The following is a 22,456-nucleotide window of genomic DNA, read 5'->3' as shown; positions in this document are numbered from 1 at the left end:
CTACCCTATCATGGCATGAGACAAAAGGCAGGTCAGATAGCAGTCAATCAACCTCATCCAGTTGGTCGTGGTTGTAGAGTGCATCATATCTATTGGAAGTGGGGAACCCATAGTTATTACACTGAAAGTTGGAATGGTTATAAGCTTGATGGTAAGTGGGCCCTTGTCTATCAAATGTTGCTGGGGGTTGGTAGTTATGCGTTTTGCTTACCCAAGGGCGAACATGTGGGTATGGTTCATAACCCACCGGCATGCCTTGGTAGTGAACAAAAGGGGCCGGCCAGGATTTAGGGTTTAACTGAAAGGTAAAAGGTCCTTCTTGGGTATAATGATGTTTGATTTTATTCCTTTGAGCATCTGAGCGAACTGGGTAAAAATAGCTTAGACCCATTGTGCGGATCAGACTATTTGTCACAGGGCTCCTCCAGTCTGCAATAAATTTCGCCGCTCCTATGTATTTAAAGGTAACCACAATGCAGTCGCCCTCAGTGGATTTAAAGCGAGTACCCACCCACTCTACTCTTTTAACATGAAGGATGGTTCCTGTTAATTCATATTTACAAAGTGGCGCATCTAGGTAGATGCGTCACTTTGTAAGCCCCTGCGCCACATTATTCCTATGTCAGGTGTAATGTATGCAAAAGGGACGTATTGACACAAGAAAGGGTCGCAGAGGTGACACAGTGAAATCTATGAGATATCACTGCGTCACTTTTATGACACTGTTGCGTCCAAATCTTACGCCTGTTTCACAGCAGGCGTGCAGGCCCTTTCACATGGGGCTTGGCCCCATGTAAAAGGATGCATTGCTGGAGTAGCTTCATTTTTGTGACACACTTCAGCAATGCTTCACTTTTGCGCTTACAGATACGTCTGAAATACTAACGTATCTAAAACAACTTCCAACATAATACGTCATAAATTTAATATGACGCATGAGTAGAAGACTGAAGGACTCATTTATTAGGCCAATGGTCACTTTAACGCCACCGATGCGTCACTTTTTGTAACGCACCAGTGCTGTAAAAAATGCACTTTATTCAGTCATATTTACAAAGTGACGCGTCTAGGTAGTTACGTCACTTTGTAAGCCCCTGCGCCACATTATTCCTACCTCAGGTGTAATGTATGCAAAAGGGACGTATTGACGCAAGAAAGGGTCGTAGAGGTGTCACAGTGAATAAACTGGGGGCCTCATTTCTGAAAAGTGATGCATCGCTGCGTGAAAACAGCGATGCGTCACTTTTCTGTGCGCACTCCGCACTCCTTACGACATTCCAGATGTGTCATATTTAATGTATGGCGAATCATGTCGCAAGGAGTTACAGATACGTCAGTATTTCTGACGTATCTGTAAGCACAAAAGTGACGCATTGCTGGAGTGTGTCACAAAAGTGACGCAACTCCAGTAATGCGTCCTTTCACATGAGGAAAGCCCCATGTGAAAGGTCTTGCGTCAGTCTTACGACTGCTGTGAGGCAGGCGCAAGATTTTGTCGCAACAGCATCCTAAAAGTGACGCAGTGAAATCTCATAGATTTCATAGATTTCACTGCGTCACTATTACAAGGCTTTTTGCGGGGGAACGCCCCCTCTGCACACATTATACGCCCCCTCTGCATACATTATACCTGACGCAGGTATAATGTGGCGCAGGGTTTTAAAAAGTGACCCATCTACCTAGATGCATCACTTTTAAAATATAGCGCAATCAGGCGCATTTCTTACACCGCTGGTGCCTCACAAAAAGTGACGCACAGGCGGCGCAAAACTGTCGCAAGGCCTTCATAAATAAGGCCCTGGATTTTCCCCATGCTTCGCTCCCCGGTGCGCGTACCGGGCGCTCCCCCTGCGCAAATCGAAAAAAATATTTTTTTTAAATGCCCCTGCGGGACCCTATTTTAACCCCCACATCAAACCTAGGGGGTCAGGAGGGGGTCTACCCTGCCTCCTTATAGTCATTTCTCCCTTTTTTTTATGTCATCTCTTGTGTCTCGATCCTACCGAGACACAAGATGGCGGCCGCTCCGGACTGTTTCGAATGTTTACAGATACCCGTGAGCCAATCAGCTTTCCGTGCGCAAGCCGCGTGGCGCGCCCGGTGCGATCCCCGGTGCACGTACCGGGGCGCGCCTATAGATAGATATATTTTTTGGAACCTAAAGTTCGAGGCATGTGGGCTGCTAAATTCATATCTTTGCATTAGATCGCCACCTAGTGTTGGGTCCGGATGATCACACATTGTTGTCCTGGAAGAGTCTTCGAAGTATCCTGAGATGGGTGGCTCCTCCCCTGGACTACAGTGCGCATGGGCATCGGCTCCATCCCCAGATTGTTTTTTTCCGCCATTGGGTTCGGATGCGGTCTCGACGTCTCTCCGTCGGAACCGAATAAACATCATTTTTTACGGCCAAAAGGCTTTGGGTTTCTTTACGTCGGTATTGTTTGCGTTCGGTCTCGAGTTTCTTCCGTCTCTCGGAGCCGGAATCACCGGAGTTTCTAACTACTCTTCGGACATCGAGGCTTTCTCATCGCGACTCGACACTAAGTTCCCAACATGGAGCGGAGTCCGTTTAAACTCTGTCCGCTCTGTGGGTCCAAATACCCACATGTAGATGTACACCCGGTCTGTAATAAGTGCCTTTCTCCAGACCATGATGAAGGAAGTTGCCGGGCCTGTGCGAAGTTCAGGTCGAAGAAAACTCTAACGATTCGGCGCGCGGTGCGCCTTGTGGCCAAACAGACGGCCCCGGATCCGGATAACATCTTCGGCGACCAAGAAGAAGAAGACCAGAGCCATCATCTTCAAATCTCCCCGCCTGAGACGGAGGTCGAGGCCGATCCGGAATATGACGACGACGGAGTCGTGGGTCAGGGCCTTGAATACGTCGACGAGGTAGGGGACGACGTGATGGTTTATGGGGCCGAGGAAGATAGCTCAGGGGACGAGCTATGCCCCGAAGTTGAAGAACATCAGGAGGGGGTCGCGGGATCGCCTGTCGGCCTTACCCAAGACCCTGTAGCGCAAGCCACGGCCCCGCCTGTCGGCCCGGCCACGGACATACTTGCTGCGCCTAGGGTTTCGAAACCGAAACTGAAAGCAACGGTCTCGACTACACCTAAGATGGCCGACCCGAAACCGAAACCGAAAGTTAAGGACTCGAACGTCCCTAAGATGGCGGTCGTAACGGCGAAAACAAATAAACCGGCGGCCTTATCGACTCCGTCGACCTCCGGTCCGCAGAAGTCGAAGAAGCACGGCGATTCCACGGGATCGAAATCGGCGCCGGAGGAGAGATCCTCTAAAAAGGGGGGCACGCACAAGACAAGCGCGCCGGCGCCGGCGAAGCCAGCTAAGGCGACCGACACTGCCCCGGCTCCATCGGGGACATCTGCGCATCGATCCAGGGACTCGGGGTCGGCGCCGTCCATCCCTCCAAAGGACCAACGGAACGTCGCATCCGAAGGCAAGGCCACCTCATCGGTGCCAAAGACATCGGTCACCGACGCATCTCTCGTGGCTGCTTCACTACAAAGAATTAAGGACAAGGTTCTTTCCTCGTCGACGCCAACGCCGTCGACGCAGAAGGCAGCAGACGTCCCGGTCAAGCCGGCAAGTAAGCTCCTTTTCCTTCTACCGCCAAAAGTGGTGCCAAAGGCCTTTTCCTCGAAATCGACGCCAAAGAAGTTGGATTCCTCTACGGCGGGGACATCTTCGGGTCAAGTGCTCGACCCTGAAGAGGATTCGGAGTGTTTTATAGACGCGGACACGGGGAAGTTAACTCTTTATAAGAGGAAGATCACTTCGCAGCCGGTGGAATCCTACGTCATTCCCCTAAAGAAGAAGAAGGTTCCACAGGACGCATCAGGCCTCATGGAACCTATTCTACCTCCTGTGGGAAGGAGCCCAACACCGTCTCCAGACCACTCTGACAGTGGGGACTATGGTGAAGATGAACAATACACGTTCCCAGTAAATGAACCTGATGCACAGCCAGATTCTTATTATGGCATTGGGGACCAAGGCAACCAAGATGTGGGGCAAGACCCACAGTCCTTCAGTATACGTGCATCCCCTACGGAGGATTCAGCAGGTTTTCATGCACTGATTGAGAGGGCAGCTGCTAATCACGACGTGGACATGCATGCTGACCCAGTTGAGGAAGACTTTCTATTCGACACTTTTTCAGTTTCAGAAAGAAATGTAAAGACACTGCCTATGCTCAAAGGGGTCCTCAAGCACGCTGCGGACATCTTTAAAGAGCCTACCAGGGCAAGGGTGGTCAACCCACGTATTGAAAAAAAGTACAGACCAGCGCCTGCAGACCCTGCATACATTCGAGGACAGTTGCCGCTTGACTCCTTGGTGGTAGCAAACGCACGCAAGAGGGCCAACTCCCAAACAACGGGTGAAGCTCCTCCCCCGGATAAGGAGTCCAAAGTGCTAGAGGCAGGAGGCAAAAGAGTGGCTGCACAGGCTGCCAATTTCTGGCGTATTGCAAATACACAGGCACTACTGGCACGTTATGATCGATCACATTACGACACACTAGAGCAAATTGTAGAACACCTGCCTCCGCAGTTTCAAGAGGGCACCAAAATGCTTATACAGGAGGGACAACTGATCTCCAACGCGGCCATAAAGTGCGCACTTGATGTCGCGGACACGGCCGCTAGGGCCGTTAACACCAGTGTCATGCTCAGAAGACAGGCTTGGCTCCGCATATCGGGGTTCAAACCTGACATTCAAACAACCATACTTAATCAACCAGTCAATCCAGATAGACTGTTTGGTCCAGATGTTGACACCACCCTGGAAAAGATTAAAAAGGACACCGAAACTGCTAAATCGATGGGGGCCCTACAATCTCAGCAGTTTCGGGGCAATAATTTTCGTCGCTCAGGTGCCCGTGGAGTCACCAGAGGACAGATGGGTCAACAGTCACAGTTCCCTAGAGGTGGAGCACAGTCCTCGTACCCCAAACAAAACAAGAGGGGCTACAGGGGAAACAGCAACAAAGGACGTGGCAAAGGAGGCAACAATTCACGCTCCTCTGCCCCAAGCAACCAGTGACTCTCAGTCACTGCCCCCCGACCATTTAACACCTGTCGGGGGGAGAATACAGCAGTTCCTGCCCGTCTGGACCAACATCACCACAGACAGGTGGGTGCGACAACTTATACAGTACGGTTATTGTCTAGAGTTACAGTCCACTCCACCCAACATTCCGCCAAGGCAAAGACCTATGTCCGCAGAGCACTTGCACTTATTGCAGCAGGAAGTGTTGGTGATGCTGCAAAAAGGGGCAATCGAGCTCGTGCCAGTGGGGGAGGAAGGCACAGGGGTTTATTCTCTGTACTTCCTCATTCCAAAGAAGGACGGATCTCTCAGACCAATTCTGGATCTCCGTCCCCTCAATCTGTACATACTGTCAGAGCATTTCCACATGCTTACACTGCGGCAGATTCTTCCTATGTTAAACAAAGGAGACTTCTTAGCAACCTTAGATCTCAAGGATGCTTATTTCCACATTCCATTACATCCGTCCCACAGAAAGTACCTCAGGTTCACTATCCAGGGCGCGCATTATCAGTTCAAAGTCCTACCCTTCGGAGTCACGACTGCCCCAAGGGTCTTTACCAAGTGTCTGGCGACTGTAGCAGCGCACCTCAGGAGGCAGAACATCCATGTCTACCCCTACCTCGACGACTGGCTCGTTCAAGCCAGATCGGAACAGCAGTGCGCCGCGGACATGTCGACTACCATTCACCTCCTTCACGACCTGGGTTTCTCGTTGAATTACCCGAAGTCACACCTTCAGCCGGCACACGTCCGGCAGTTTCTGGGTGCGACGATCAATACCCTGACGGCCTCGGCACGACCAAACCAGGTCAGGATAGACGGCATGCAGTCCTTAATCCAGAAGTTCAGACCGGGACACTCGCTTCCAGCAAGAGTGTTCATGCAGTTGATAGGCATGATGGCCTCCTGCATCTTCATAGTCCCTCACGCACGGTTGCATATGCGCCCGCTCCAGGAGTGCTTAGCAAATCAGTGGACACAGGCTCAGGGGCAATTAACAGACCTAGTGTTGGTTACCAGTCGGGCATACAACTCTCTGCATTGGTGGACTCCACACAACCTTTGCAAGGGCCGACTGTTCCAGGAGCCAGTGCCACAGGTTATCCTGACAACGGACGCATCTCTTCAGGGATGGGGAGCACACCTGCTCACTTACACAGTGCAGGGACTATGGACGACGCAGCAACAGAAGATGCACATCAACTATCTGGAACTGATGGCGATCTTCATGGCGCTCAAGTCCTTCATTGTACATCTGTGCAACAAAGTGGTGTTAATCCGGACGGACAACATGACCGCGATGTACTACATCCAAAAGCAGGGGGGCACCCACTCACCACAGCTGTCTCACCTGGCTCAGAGCATGTGGAAGTGGGCCATTCAGAGGAACATCTTCCTCATGGCAGAACACCTCCCGGGGAAGGACAATCAGATGGCGGATCTGCTCAGCAGATACAGTCATCAAATGCACGAGTGGGAGATACATCCATCGGTACTCCAGCCGTACTTCCAAAGGTGGGGGCGTCCAGACATAGACCTGTTCGCCACAAGGGAAAACGCAAAATGCCAAAGCTTCGCCGCCAGGTTCCCACACCCCCAATCGCAGGGCAATGCGATATGGATGAACTGGTCAGGCAAATTTGCTTACGCTTTTCCCCCGACACCCCTGATACCACTGGTGGCGAGGAAACTACGGCAACACTCCATGACACTCATCCTAGTTGCTCCAACGTGGGCGCGCCAAGCATGGTACACCACGTTCCTCGAGCTCTCAGTGGTCCCGCATCAAAGACTGCGCCTCACGCCCAGACTTCTGACGCAGAACCATGGAGAAATTCAGCATCCAGATCCGCAACAGCTCAACCTAGCGATCTGGCTCCTGAAGTCTTAGAGTTTGGATACCTGAACCTCCCTCCTGAATGCATGAACATCATCAAGGAGGCGAGGAAGCCGTCAACCAGAGCATGCTATGCCGCAAAATGGAAGCGTTTTGTCATTTACTGTGCAAACAATGACATAAACCCGCTAGATGCATCTATCCCTAACATCATTTGCTATCTGTTACACCTTTACAAGTGCAAACTAGCGTACACTTCTATTCGGATACATCTATCCGCCATCGCAGCTTACCTTCAAAATAGGCAGCATCTCTCAGTTTTCAGGGTGCCTGCCATTAAAGCGTTTCTTGAAGGACTGAAACGAGTCATTCCACCAAGAACACCGCCAGCTCCCGTGTGGAACCTCAATGTGGTCCTCACCAGGCTGATGGGACCACCGTTTGAGCCAATGCACTCGTGCGAACTGCAATTCCTAACGTGGAAAGTTGCTTTCCTAATTGCCATTACGTCACTAAGACGCGTAAGTGAGTTGCAAGCACTCACGATACAAGAGCCTTTCATCCAAATTCATCCAAATAGGGTGGTACTACGTACTAACCCCAAATTCCTTCCAAAGGTGGTGTCACATTTTCATCTCAACCAAACTATCGATTTGCCTGCATTCTTCCAGAACCCACAAACAGTGGCGGAAAGGATGCTCCATACCTTGGACGTACGGAGGGCATTGATGTACTACATAGACAGGACACAACACTTTAGGAAGACGAAACAACTCTTTGTTGCCTTCTCACCACAACACAAAGGCAACCCAATTTCCAAAGCAGGAATAGCCAGATGGATTGTTAAGTGCATCCAAATCTGTTATCATAAAGCCAAGCGCACTTTAACAATACCCCCAAAGGCACACTCCACACGCAAGTTGGGGGCATCCATGGCTTTCCTTGGTAACATTCCTCTAGAGGATATTTGCAGAGCAGCCACGTGGGTTACACCACATACCTTTACAAAACACTACTGTGTTGATGTACATTCCAAACAGCAAGCGGCTGTAGGGCAGGCTGTTCTCAAGACACTTTTTCAGGTTTCTGCAGCTGGCACGGGCAACCGCCGCTGATGGAGGGACTGCTATGTATTCTATGCAAAGATATGAATTTAGCAGCCCACATGCCTCGAACTGAATATGCTACTTACCAGTATGCATCTGTTCTTGGCATGTAGGGCTGCTAACATTCATATCGCCCGCCCTCCTCCCCGGTGCCTGTCGCAGCTGCAGATATACTATTGTATTCAATCATTAGCATGGACATCCTTTATACTTGCCACTCCATCCTCTGCCACAATGGCGAAAAACAATCTGGGGATGGAGCCGATGCCCATGCGCACTGTAGTCCAGGGGAGGAGCCACCCATCTCAGGATACTTCGAAGACTCTTCCAGGACAACAATGTGTGATCATCCGGACCCAACACTAGGTGGCGATCTAATGCAAAGATATGAATGTTAGCAGCCCTACATGCCAAGAACAGATGCATACTGGTAAGTAGCATATTCATTACTCAAAATCCACTGGAGCACATATCTTGAGACATAGCAAAGGCACATCGGGCTACCAGTTCCTACAATTTTGCCAAGTTTGGTGGAAATCCATTCAGCCGTTCGGGCTAAAAGTGAGGTCGACTGCCCTATGGAAATTAACATGGGGAAAACACGTTTGGGACCCCCCTTTTATCTCGGCCCCCGCTTGACGAATCCCCCCCAAACTATCAGAGAAGGACCGGAGCTCGAAGAGGCCATTTTGAGGAAATTTTCAGGTAGATTCGTCAACCGGCGCCAAAGTTATTCCAAATAGAATTTTGAGATTTAACATTGAAAAAAATCCTAACTATAACTACCTACTGGCGACTGACAGTAGGATATATATATATATATATATATATATATATATATATATATATATATATATATATATATATATATCCATACAAATATAATAAAGAGAGAGCCCTAACCTTTGAGGCGGGTAATCTCAGGAACCACAGCACCAATCACAACACTCAATACAGCGTTGGAAAGGGCAGTTGCAGCAGAAGGACATAGGCTATGCAGACACCCACCATATACATTTAAAAGGTAAAAGAACCGTGCCAGCAAAGTAGTCCCTTGTGGGCGTGTCTGCGTTGTGCTGTGGGCGTGTGCTGGGGGCGTGACAAACACTGGGGGCGTGTGGTACGTTCCGCCCTTCATGCCATGTCTCATATCGTGTGCTAATCCAACCCTGCTCCCTTTAAATACCCCTGCACCCCATAATCATAACCCACCCTTAATCCTTAAAATACCCCAACACCCTTAAACACTAACCCATCTTAACCCTATAAATTTACCCTGTACCCCAAAACGCAAACCTATCCCTAAACCCTAAAAAATACCCCTGTACCCCAAAAACCAAACCTAGCCCTGAACGCTAAAAATACCCCTGTACCCCAAAACCCAAACCTAGCCCTGAACCCTAAAAATAACCCTGTACCCCAAAACACAACCCTACCCCTAAACCCTAAAATACCCCTGTACCCCAAAACCCAAACCTAGCCCTGAATCCTATAAATACCCCTGTACCTCAAAACCCAAACCTACCCCTGAACCCTAAAAATACCCCTGTACCCCAAAACCCAAACCTTGCCCTGAACCCTAAAAATGCCACTGTACCCCAAAACCCTAAAATACCACTGTACCCCAAAACTCAAACCTAGCCCTGAACCTTAAAAATATCTCTGTACCCCAAAACCCAAACCTAGCTCTGAACCCTAAAAATAACCCTGTACCCCAAAACCCAACCCTACCCCTAAACCCTAAAATACCCCTGTACCCCAAAACCCAAACCTAGCCCTGACCCCTAAAAATACTCCTGTACCCCAAAACCCAAACCTACCCCTGAACCTTAAAAATACCCCTATACCCCAAAACCCAACCCTAGCCCTGTGCCCGAAAAATACACCTGTGCCCCCAAAATCAAAAAATATATGTGAACCCTTAAAATACCCAAGCACCCCAAAACATATACCCCTATACCCATACTTACCTAATCCAAATATTAAAAAAACATGCTTTTACCATTCATGAATTTAAAACGAATTTCGTTGTAAATGTATGCGTGGTAAGAGCATTTAAAATGTAATGCCATGCGTTATAATGGTATTGTGGAGTCATGGTACTTTCGGAATGAAATTATGCGGAATGATGGTAAGCGGAAAGAAAGTTGCGGAATAATGGGTATTTACCCTCCCCCGGTAAGTACATTGATGGCACGGCGGCCCACATCTCCAGCAACATACTCATATTTTTTCACCACCCATTTGAAAAATGCACAGGTCTCTCTCATTGATGGCTAGCACCGACATTCACTTTTAGACACACCTCCCGCCACAAGTTCTAGAATTGCGAACTTTAGAGCTGGGGAGCTACGTTCGAATCTCGGCATCAGCTCAACATCCTGTGATTCCAGGCAAATCGCTTTGTCTCCCCGTGTCTACCACAAATGAATGTGTTCTTCTGTAATGTAAATTGGGCTCATGCCATGTTGTGGAGTTCGCGCTATAAAATATTGCAAGGAAACATAAAGTAGGGAAACTCGAGTTCACACACTACTGAACGAGCACTCTTAAGTGCATCAGCAGTGCACTGTGAATCGGAGCGTTTCACAGGCCTGTCACAGATAAGAAATGCTATCAAAACGAAATCCTACAAAACAATATACTACTGGCCGGCAGCAATTCAATCCCTGGTCAACGTCGGGACGGGCTGCTAGTTTATATATACAGTGAATAAAAAAGGGCTAAAATACACCCATGGCATACCCCCCTCATGCAAATTAAAATAATCAGTAAGTCCCACCCCCTGTGAGTGTCTAACAGCGGGTGGTGTGGAGGACCCTTAGTAAGTTTACAATGGTGAGCTCAACCCCCAGGGAATCAAGTAGAGCCTATAATTTTTTACAATTCACCCAGTCAAATGCAGAAGTAAGGTCCATAAAACCCAGAAAAAGTGCACCAGATTGAGCCACTGTATATTTAGAAACTAGAAAATAGTGGTTTAAACATTGCTCCGTGGTTGATTTCCCCAATTGGGAACCATACTGAACCTCAGAGATAATAATATTCGTATCAGCTCAATCTGAGAGCCTATTTAATAAGGCCTGACCCAGTACTTTGACTGTTGAGTTGATGAGAGAAATGAGGCGATAACAATGGGGGCTATCCTTGTCCCACTTCTTGAAGATCTGTACGATTGTGGCAATAGACCAAGAAGGTGGTAACCTGTTCCATGCTGCTGCATTTAACACCCTCGTCAAAACTGGGGCCAATACATAAGTGTGGTTCTGAAATAGGTCCAGCGGGACACCGACAGAACCTGGGGCCACACTATAGGCCAATCCCTCGATGCCCAACTGCAGTTCTAGGAGAAAAGGACAGGGGTGTTGGTCAAGGGTAGCCCTATGGTGTAGGTCAAGGGTAGCCCTATCTTATGAGTAAATACCCCACCTTGTCCAAAATTATAAACCCCTTCGAAATGGGCAATCCATTCTTCCGGGGTAATATGATGACATGAAGCTGGTTTCAGTGGTTCAGAAAAGCAAGGTCTATTTATAACTTGCCAGAATATAGAACTATCCCGCTGCTCACTCACTTGGGTTAACTAATCCCATGCCTGTCTTTGTAGCATTCGCCTCCGTTCCTTACTTATAGTTGGTACGGCAATTGATCACCCATATTCTATCCCTGGTGATCTGTTTCAAAGCCCTCTTCAAAAGGCGAAGGGCCCAAGAGCACTTAACATCGAACCATTTTGGATGATCAGGGATATGCTTGACTGCGGGAACTACTAACAGACTGGTAGTTTGGCTGCTTGATGGCCATAAATTACTTAATAATCTCGTCATCAGATGCTGATGGCTCTAAACAGGTTTGAACCTCCTGTTGTTGAGTTTTAAAAGAGAATAATTAAAAACCTTAAGGTCTACCTGTGACCGGCATAGTCGTCTCCCCTGATCGGTTAAAGATAGCCTGCAGATGTGCTGAAATGCGCCTGCTGATTACTCTCCCATCAAGCACTAGCGTCAGGGGGTTATGATCACTATATGGACTATGTTAGATCTTGAAACAGAGTGGAGACCCCCCAGTGAGGCAGAAACAACTATATAATCGATGATCATGGAATGACCCCTGCCTTAGTAGGTTGGGGGAATAACAGTTTTAAATGGGTCAGGCCTCTTATCTATGCTAAATCCTAAATTGAAAGAGTATAGAAGACTGTTCATTTCGAACCCTTCTGGGGAGTGTTCCATATGCAGTCCCTCTCTAATCATACATGTTTGTAAGCTGTGCTGATGTAGAAGTGAGTTGGAGCAGAGGTGGCACTTAAAATCCCCGGCTACGATTAGGTTATCTTGACAGAGGCCCTCTTCCCGTAATGAGTTCACGGCCCCTCTCAAGTTTTGTAGATTTGAAAGCCCATGTCTTCCCTTTTTGGCATTATAAAAATTAACTATATTCAGGCGAAGCAATATTCCCACCACTAATTTGAGGCCCTGGAGCTCTTTAGCGTCCCACTTCAATTGCTTCACTGACCCACCATAATCAAGACCTCCTCTTGCTCTGGAGCCCACCGCTGGAAGGAAAAAACGTCTTGAAATCCTCGAGAAAGAATTTATTGCCGACCTCCCATGTTTCCTGGAGGCAAATAATATTAAAGGATCTAATGATTGAGATATACGCTGTGTCTGCAAAATGTGCAGATACCCTAGCCATGTTCCTTGAGACAAGATTTAAGTCACTCCTGCTGCTCTGACTTAGGGGGTCATTATGATCACGGACGGACTTGAGTTCATCCGCGACCATAGAGGAGGAGGGAACCTCCGCATGGCCTGCGGAGTTCACTCCCGTGCAATTAGGATGTGACCGCCACCCTGGCGGTCACATCCTCTATTTTTAACATTGCGGCTGGTGCTGCTTGATGTTAAAAATGAAAGCTGTGCATTTGCATGCACAAAGCGGCAGGCACCGTGTGGTGCCTGCCGCTCTGTGCACGCAAATGCAGGGGGGTACCATAGGTACCCCCCATGTGTACCCCCCACTCCCCCTGCACCCCTGGGGGCCCGCAACGGGCCCCCAAACAAGAATCTGTGTGCCTTTGCACGGCGGACATGCCGCCGTGTAAAGGCATTGAAATTCAGACATCCTAATATGGCTGGCGGTGTCTGAGAGACACCGCCACCATATTAGGCCTTTTCCGCTGTGGTTGTAAGCCAACCGCGGCGGAAAAGCGGCGGACCTAAACCAGGACCCACCGGCCATCCTAATGTGGCGGTGGGTCTTTGGTGGGTCCGCAGAGGATTTTCCGCATCCACCGGGCCGGCGGTGGCTTCCGCCGGCCCGGAGGATGCGGAAAATCCTCCATCATAACGTACCCCTATGGGTTGAGAGAGGGGTTATAAGACATTCTGGCTGGGTTATGGCAACTTCGATGGGAAGCCTGCTAGTAAGGTGATCTGTGTTTAGGTAAGAAAGAACATCATTGTCTGCCGAAACCTGTAAGGGGGACCCTGAGGGGAGGGGGTCATTAATAGGACATCTGGTTTCATCATCTATGAGTCAGTTAAGCTTGTTATGTCTGCCAAGGGCCATAGTGGTTAGACAATGCATACAATCCACCCTGGGCAAAATCTAGTCCCACTTCGGGCAAAAAGATGCTCCCTAATTATGATGCTATGACGGGTCTATAAGAAAAAGCCCAGTGGTAATAATTTAATATTAGATTGGGGAAGATAGGACTGGGATGAATGTCCAGGATGTTGCGTGCCAGTTCAAGGTATCTAAGAGTAATGATCACGCAATCACCCTCTAGACTCTTCCTCAAGGGCCCTATCCAGGAAATCTTCCAAGCCATCGAGATGTGCCTATGATCTGTCACGTTGTATCTAGTATATCTGCCTAGCCAGTGAGAGACTATTAATTTTTAGGCCCGTGGTTTCCTGATTCGGGGAGTTGAGGCCTGGAACATATCCTAAAATCAAGGTATAGGGACAGCGATCTAGGGGGAGATTAATCAAGGGTGAGAGAGTAGGATTGGCAACATTTGTGATTCCCTCTCTACTATGGGAGTGCATGACAAAGGGCGCTGGATAGTCCGAGCTTGCTGCTTAGAAGTGGCCTCAGCTACTGTGTGCCTAGGTGGGATATTAAGGCTAGCTGGGTCCGCTGTCATAGCAGTATGAGTATGAAACTGACCTCTGCGAGAGTGCTCTGGAAGGGGCTGTTTAGTGCATGTGACTTGGGCATGAAGGGTTGAGGTTAAAGGACTTTTTTTGGTGGTAGCCAGGACGCTCTCAACTTTGTCGAGGATTAATCTTGAGTCTTATATAAGTTACGCAATTTTATTCCAAAGTGTTGTCATTAACTCATTCAATGTCTTTATGATTTTTTGTGTTAGAAGATCCCCGAACCCCTCTATGTCCTTCAACGTACATCTTGTATGATCAGTTCTTCACATTTTTTTGTCTTATATTTCCGCTTTGAGGGTGGAGGCATACCCAAGTCCTTTCCCGCAGGGGAATCTAGGGTAGCCAGACTATTATCGGGGCCAGAGGGAGAGATAGTGAAACCGGGGCCATCTGGGACTTTCAGCACATCCTCTTTATCGGGCTCCTGCATGGTCCCGGGTAGGCCAGCCAAGTGTAGGGCTTGCATAGACAATGATAAAGATGAATCTCCGGATCTTGCTGGATCAACAGATAGCCTTCTTGCCGCCTGATCAATTTCTTTTGAGATGGCCCCACTGCCTTAGCTAGGAACGAGTCTATAGTTGATTTCTTTGATCCGGTAGGTGGCGTGGGGACCACAGCTTTCCTTTTCCTCATTTTTGCAGGAATGCTAGTGACCTGGGGAGAGTACAGAAGAAGTACACCGGTGGGACCACAGGAAGCTCCGGACCACAGCGCTGAAATGATTAAACTAATTGAGTAGTTACTCACTCCGGGATCTTCTGGTGGGTCCTGTTGCCGGCTTAGGCCCTTATGTGAGTCTAGCCCCTCAGATTTAAAGATGAAATAGTTTTCCAGGAGAATAGGCCCAGTCCGGCCTCCTATGTCCTCTGAAGAGCACAGACGGGCTTGCTCTTGGCCAGGACATGTACCGTGCAGCGGGATCCCCAGGCCGTTTAGTAAGAGCCTCCGGGCACAAAAGAGCTGCTGCAAGTATCACTGGGGCGTGTAGTCCTGCCCTCACCTCCTCTTACAATGAGCGTCAGTGTACAAGAGTATACATGATTTCTACTTACTTACAGATAGACCCTTAATATCATGTGTGTCCATCTTCTGTGGATGTTAGGGTACTCTAACCCTGGTTGATGACCCTTATGGAATCCCGTTGATTTGCTTTGCAGAATCATTTGTTTGGTACTACATCTTCAAGTACGTTTTTTCTTGAATGCATTCACTTTAATTTTGAATTAGTATTCCTATTAAAAAAGTTCCAATTATTTTCTGAAGAATACTTCTCATAAACCCATGCTGGCCGTAAGTAACCTTGTCCATTGCAAGATATGCCTACAGCTAAATTTAAAACAATTATGCAACATGCTGATTCTACCCATCAGGATCTAATCTATCGAACCCTGCTAACTGGCTCTCCTCCAGACCCTTGTCTGGAATAATATATGCATATTATTTGCTTTTCAATTTTTCACTGCTCTCTCAATTTAGGAGTAGTGCCCTAACCCTTTAATCACATGGCTGCTAGGCGTTTTCCCGTCCTGTGCTGAGATATGCAAGATGCCAGTGTTTCATGACGAGCTGGCCTTGTCATCCGCGCACGGCAGGTAAGCGCCATGACGAGCCCAGCTCGTCATTAGCTTCGAAGGGGTTAAAGAAACAGTTGTCAAATCCCTGCACCACAGCACCTGAATTCTGAGATGTAAGAGATTCTGGTCAGGTACCAATTTAATTGCCTATGATAAAGCTAACCTCTATGCAGGGCCACTGGAATAATGCAATTGTGCTATTGTGTGATTTTGCCATGAGTATAGATTTGCTGCATTTGCCCCATAATCCATAATCTTCTGCATAAACTGCAGATTTTAACACAAAAAACAATTTGTTTCTAGCTCAAACGGTTCAAATGTTACTACATATGCAGCAACACAGGTTGCCATGCAGTGGAAGGCTCTTTGCAAAGGTTAAAAAATGTCAAAATATTAATACTATCCCAAAATGTCCAGTGCTACCCATCCTCCGAGAACCCCTGCCGAGAACCTATTACTGACTAAAGGCACGATTTCTATGTCGGTGGTAAGCATACCCTGTCGCAACACGGTTATTGCCAAGATAATGGTCTGCACGCCCAATTTAGATGCAGGCAGACCACAGGTCTGGCTATGGCAGAAACTACTCGGTCACCGTCAAAGACAAACCTCTCCAACGCATTAAGGGTTGTCCCAGAAAGGGCTATAAGGCCACCTACTCAATTGGGATCGATGGACGTATAGCCATTTTTATGGTCTGTCACTGGTAGGGAAACCTTTGTGATATGGGACAGTAAAAAATTAATTTCCCCTCGCCATGGGAGTTGACTCCCTAGGCAAGGTAAGAATTTTCCTTTTTATTTTCAAAGAGAAGATCCCTTTTTTGGATTTGCTTTTTGGAAAGAAAAAAGAAAACTTTGTGGTGCACTGCTCCGTCATGTAACCAGAGCCTGGCACCAAACAGTGAAGAGTACTGACAAAATGATGACCAGCCTGGCGGTCATTTATACATTTTGGCTGGTAGTCCCTCCGCCAAGGGTATGGCGTAATCTATGCCATCCCCTTATTGAATAAGGTCTGTCTGCCAAAATATAAATTGGACCATAAGTGTTTCTGAAGGTCAGTCAGCCATTAAAAAGACCTGAAGAAATTGTGTTGGCAAACAAAAACGAAATATTTGACTCGCTCTCTTTATACCTTATTGAAAAATCCAGCAGAAAGGTTATTGAGCTCCACATCTTTGTTGATGAAGCATAAGGGGGTATGATTATGGGAAAGTTAGGTCCATTCATTTTATCAGTAATTTATCTTAAAAAAAGGAATCGGACTGTATATGTCCGGGATGCCAAAAAGGTATATTGCTTACAGTTCAGTAGGTTTACAACCCGCCTATAGCATACCATTAGTTGTTTTCATTGTCACTCTTTTTTTTGTTTGATCTGTTTATTACAGCCATACCATCATAGAAATTATCATACAGCACCAGTAGGTATTTAGTCAGACCCAACCTGCAAATCAGCAGCTCATTGGCATGGTTACATCGGTAGCATTAGGTGCAATAGGTAACAACAAGTGGCATACCCCAGCAATTGCAGAGCCTCTTCCCTCCGTCAACAATACTGTTTAATCTTGTTGTGGTACAATATAACTTAACTATGCAATCACATTTGATGTGGCTTCACTCCGCCATATCACATCAATCTGCTTATATAATCAAACGATCTTATGAAAAACACCTAACCTAAGAACACTATTGGGAAGGGAGGATAGGAAGGGAAACAGGAGCCACATAAAGGTAGGCAAGGAAACACGGATCCCAATCGCTATGAGACAGAACCCTGTCAACCATCATATAGGTGTACATTCTGACTATTGAGAGAATAACAGTACAGTTTGGGGTGTAAGGTACCCTGTCTACAAATCAAATCATAGGCCCGGCCATGGGTCTACACATGCATGAGACACTAATAATCCGGAGTAGGAACATTCAAGGGGTCGTCCAGAGTCAATAGCTCCTGCAGCGTACACAGTATTGCATTCCATGCAGCGGAAATGGGGGATTTACGCAGCCCTAAAGTATCCTCGCGTACTAAGGAAACCACCTCCGCCTTCACCCAATTCAGCATGGATAGAAACCAAGCCTTCATCAGTGGGGGCTCCTCCGCCTTCCACCTGCACGTAATTAGGCGCTTGGCCACAATGAAACCCAAATCCAGAAACCTAGTGGATGCTTTGTTTTTTGCTTCTTGGAAATACTCTGGTAATGCACGCCTTCCAGGTCTGCAGTACTTGGTGCTCTTGGCCAACACCCCAAGTACCCCCTCAAAGTATGTATGCAGGACTAGAACATATTTAAGAGATCTTGTTTTAGTTATCACTCTTATGTGCAATCTTTTGATTGCTTAGCTCCTGTAGGCTTCTATTACTTTCTTCTGTTAGCTACACCCTGGATTACGAACCAAATGCTTTCTCATCTTTGTTCTTCCTCGTCTTTTGGTAAAACACTATGTTCGAGGCATATTGGCTGCAGATCACACACGATGCCTAGATCTCCATCTGGTGTTGGGCCCGGATGTTTGCAGTTTGTTAGTGTCTTGGAACAAGTCTTTGGAAGTCACAAGAAAGGTGACTCCTCCTGTGGACAATAGTGCGCATGGGCATCGACTCCATCTTCAGATCGTTTTTTTCCGCCATCGGCCTCGGATGTGTTTGATGCGTTCCAGTTTGGTGTTGTTACCGATCGACCTGTTGACACGCAATCCTTTACCCTTTCTTCGGTATTGTCCTCGATCGCGTTTCCCATTCGACGCGCATCTCCACAAACTTGACCTTTTCCGTTCCGGTTGTCGACGCAGGCCTTTGGGCCCATTTGCACCATCAGGCCCTTTGGCTCATGGAAAGGACTCCTTTTCAAAAGTGTCCTCAATGTGGATCCAAGTTTCCACACGCCGGCCTTTATGAGGTGTGTAACCTTTGCCTTTCACCTGAGCAAGAGGCCAAAGACTGTCCAGCTTGTGCCTCTTTCCGCTCCAAGAAACCCATACAAGATCATCAAGCTCGAAGAAGCATGACTCAATCATCAGCATCGATACCGGACAATATCTTCCAAGAAGGCATCAATGTACCGGAGTAGGAGCACATCGAAGAAGGCACTTTAAGCGCCTCCAAAGCCGAAGAATCTGATGTCGATGGCATCACTCCGAGGCAGGGAGTCATAGGTACCGACAACCCCTCCCTCAATCCATCCATACAAAGGATCGGTAACAGCTTCACCTTCGGACCTAGGTGCACACCGGGATAAAACTTCCCATACCCCGCCTTCGGGCCCGGTAAAGAAGTCAACATATAAGCCTTTAGGCCACTTGGGATCGAGCCAGACTACCGTCGGTGCCAAAACTCATCCTCGGCACCGACAACAAAAGACAAACAAAAACAAAAACCATTGCCTTCCTGGGCACCGAAGCCTGGTTCCACATCGGCACACTCGGCAACGAAATTCTCAGACACTGAATCTTTGGATCTGAAAAAATCACCGAACCAAGGAAACAACCGGTTCCGAAAACAACTACCAATGAACCTTTGGATCCGAAAAAATCATCGGACCCAAACAAACAACCGGTTCTAAAGACCCCAAGCAAACCTTCGGAACCCAAGAAAACTCCTGATTGCAAAACAAAGGAACAGTTTTGCACAAAAATTAGAAAGATAGTTGCCCGAAAACATCTCTCTTGTCTCATCAGAAGATATGGTGATATAAAATTGAGATATCTTCATACTTGTTTTTATTTCTTCTTCAGGAACTCTTTTGCGTGTGATTTTTGTATCTCACTGTTTTATTTCTTTGGTCAGTCCAATCATTTCACAAAAAATTACTTATTTGCACCTCTAACATTCATTTTTAAAATTGTCAGCTATACTCGCTGTGCATCATCTGGTACTTTTTTCTAACTCTTTGCTGGGAAAACACTGTATAGCATCTTCACAATCTTAACAAACCGAATTATATAAGCCTTCTTTTAGCTCACTCGTACTCACTATAAATATTTCATTTCTAGAAGTCTGCTTATACCCTTTTTAAAGTCACTTTTCAGTTTAGACGCACAAACATGCTCACCTTCTTTTAGAATCGGTTTCTTTACCATTTGCCCATAACCATACACTCTTCTCCATACAGATCAGTCATTCTTTGGGAATGAGGTGTAGTTCTGACTTGATGATAAAAATGCTTTAAAAGACCTCCTAGTCTATTTAGAGTTTGGCGGACAGGGTACTATGCCACAAATTTGGTGGAGTATACCTTATCTGCCAACAATGAGTTTTTCCGGCTCGATTTTAAAATTGGGTGAATCTGCATTTTTCTGCAAGCAGAGCCTCAAATGGACAGAGTGCCCCAAGGACATTGAGCTATTGGTCTAAATGCCCTAGACCATGCTTCCTATTTAGGGCCAACATTCCATTGTATTTTTTTTTCTCTTGAAAACCTTCAAGAAAATCCTGGCGGACCTAAAGAGGAAGGCAAAAAATTTGCTCCACATACTGGGAGAAATCGCCAAGTATGGCAGGCACATTTATTTTTTACTTTTCAAAATCAAACTCAAACTTCGAACACTTGTTTGTGAAAAGCAAAAGCTGTGCTGAGCGGGCACGTTAAACAGGGAGCACGCTTAGCAAAGAGGCTATAGAGATCTATAAATATTGCGGTTGGTCTTCTGTTAGGGCAGAAGATGAATACCCTCTACAACCCTGGAGGACCAAAAGAACAGCTTCCAAATTCTCCATGAATTAATGAATATAAGCTTTATAAAGGGCGAACTTAGCCCAGGGGGTTTAAGGCGCTGCGGAAAGAGGTCAGGAGACAGGTGCACATATGTACAAGGCTTGCAGAGTTGAAGGAGTGAAAAGCCAGGTCTTCAAGGCTCCATATGTCTCTTAATAAGAAGAAACAAGTAGTGTTTAGCGCGTATTCAACTGATTTGTCTCTTTAATTCTTTCAGTGTGTTGGTTTGCAAATAATCCACTAGGTAGGACCAGGAGTGTCAGATTCATGCTACATTTTCAGAATAACAACATAGGATAAATTGCATACATTTCATGTAAAATGCCCTTAAATAATGAAAAATCTGGTAGGGATTCAACCCTCCTGGACTTATGTTGGCCACTCCTGCTCTATACAGATGATGATGGCATATGCCACCAGCTTAATACACCTCTAGAGTCGCTGATGATGATAGGTTCTTCCTCGATGACGTTGATAAATCATTCTAGTTTTCCTTATGTGTGGTGAAAAAAAATGATGTTTGATATTAAATTGCCTGCGACAACATATCCTTAAAGATCGTTCGATGAAAAAGGCTGATGTTTTTCATTTTATTTTTGTTTATTAGATAAGAGTTTCGGATGTATTTTTATCATGTTATAATTTTTGTTTTTCTTTGCTTAGGAGTGGATACCCGGATTCTAATTACCTGAAGACTGTCCATAAACAACTGAAGGCTTTGGGTATCGAGTGAAAGAGCAGCATACTGGAAAAATACAAGTTTCAGTCAATGGCGTCGCCAGCTTATGGTGTAAATAGCTTGTAGACCTTAACCTATTCAAACTACCGCTGCCGGCTCTTTTTCATTTTTCAAAACACTCTACAAGCATAGAAGTGAAAAAAGAAAACACTGCATAAGAAATCCTCAAATTGATTAAAGGACCAACAAATGTGCAAAAGGACTCTAGAATCTAGATTGAAACTACTCACATTGTTAGTTTAAATGTTTATTTTTAATTACGCTGTTCGATTTGATCATTTATACTTTTAATAATCAAGCAATATGTTTGATCTGCAAAATCTAATGTTGTTTTGAGATGGAGGTTTAGGAATCAATACGAGTAGATCTAAATCATTGTATTATTTTTCTTTTAGTAAAGTTGATTTCTCCATTGGAAATGTTTGTGAAATAATTAGCACACATAAGATACTTTATGAATTGTAATATCTGATTTGACTATGTAATATCTGATTTGACTACCTTGGAACTAAATACGAAAGTGGCTAAACGATTGATTTGATGTGCACGGTGTTCTTAAGTGTGTCAAGTACCGAAAGGCATTATTTAAAGAAGCTGTGCACTCTCCCAAATGGTGGTGAAGAAGGGCAATGTGTGCAGAGCCCTTTGTTAATCGTAAGACTTTGTTAATGAGAGGCAGTGGTATTAGCTGTGTATTTAAGGGGTAATCTACAGACACTCTTTTGTAGTATTCAGACATTTTAAGGGGTTATCCAGTTTCAAGCAAAAATATCATATCTGGTCATAGCATGTGGTGCTGTAGATACACATGCTCTGCATACTACTGTCATCTAGTGCTGGGCTCGGACGTTTGCAGCTTGTTTGTCTTCGAAGAATTCTCTTGATTCACGAGGTATATGCTGACTCCTCCTCATGCCTGCATTGTTCATGGGTACCATCTCCATTTTAGAATTCTTTGTTTTCTGCCATCTGGTTCAGATATGACCTCCAGATTCAAGGCGCCCGTTGATACTTTTCTACCTTTCCCTGTCTTTTTTCAACACTGATTAGACAGAAAATGACATACTATTGCTGACTCACTACAGACACCTTCACAACACAGAATTGAAGGACTTTCCACTGCTGGCCTGCGTCCCCGGCTAGGGGCCTCAAGTCCCAAAACTTTTACTTGACGCTTTCTCCTCCCAAACCATACAGCTGGTAATGGAACAGGGCCCATTTTCAATACTGC

General features: G+C 46.4%; 1 protein-coding gene across 4 annotated transcripts in view; it reads left to right on the top strand.

Moving 5' to 3' along the window:
• Nucleotides 1–21,754, top strand: part of LOC147717121 (uncharacterized) — a 197,321-nt gene extending 175,567 nt beyond the window's left edge. For all 4 annotated transcript variants that reach the window (XM_086924051.1, XM_086924052.1, XM_086924050.1 and 1 more), the window contains exon 6: nt 21,150–21,754. In XM_086924051.1, coding sequence (XP_086780177.1) covers nt 21,150–21,219 — 70 coding nt within the window. In that variant the 3' untranslated portion in view covers nt 21,220–21,754. The remainder of the gene's footprint in view (nt 1–21,149) is intronic.
• Nucleotides 21,755–22,456: the final 702 nt, after the last annotated feature.

Source organism: Lissotriton vulgaris, chromosome 5 (genome assembly GCF_964263255.1).
Source record: "Lissotriton vulgaris chromosome 5, aLisVul1.2, whole genome shotgun sequence".
NCBI lineage: Eukaryota > Metazoa > Chordata > Amphibia > Caudata > Salamandridae > Lissotriton > Lissotriton vulgaris.
Note: the sequence above shows the minus strand (reverse complement) of the source record. Positions and strands in the feature narration are given on the sequence as shown.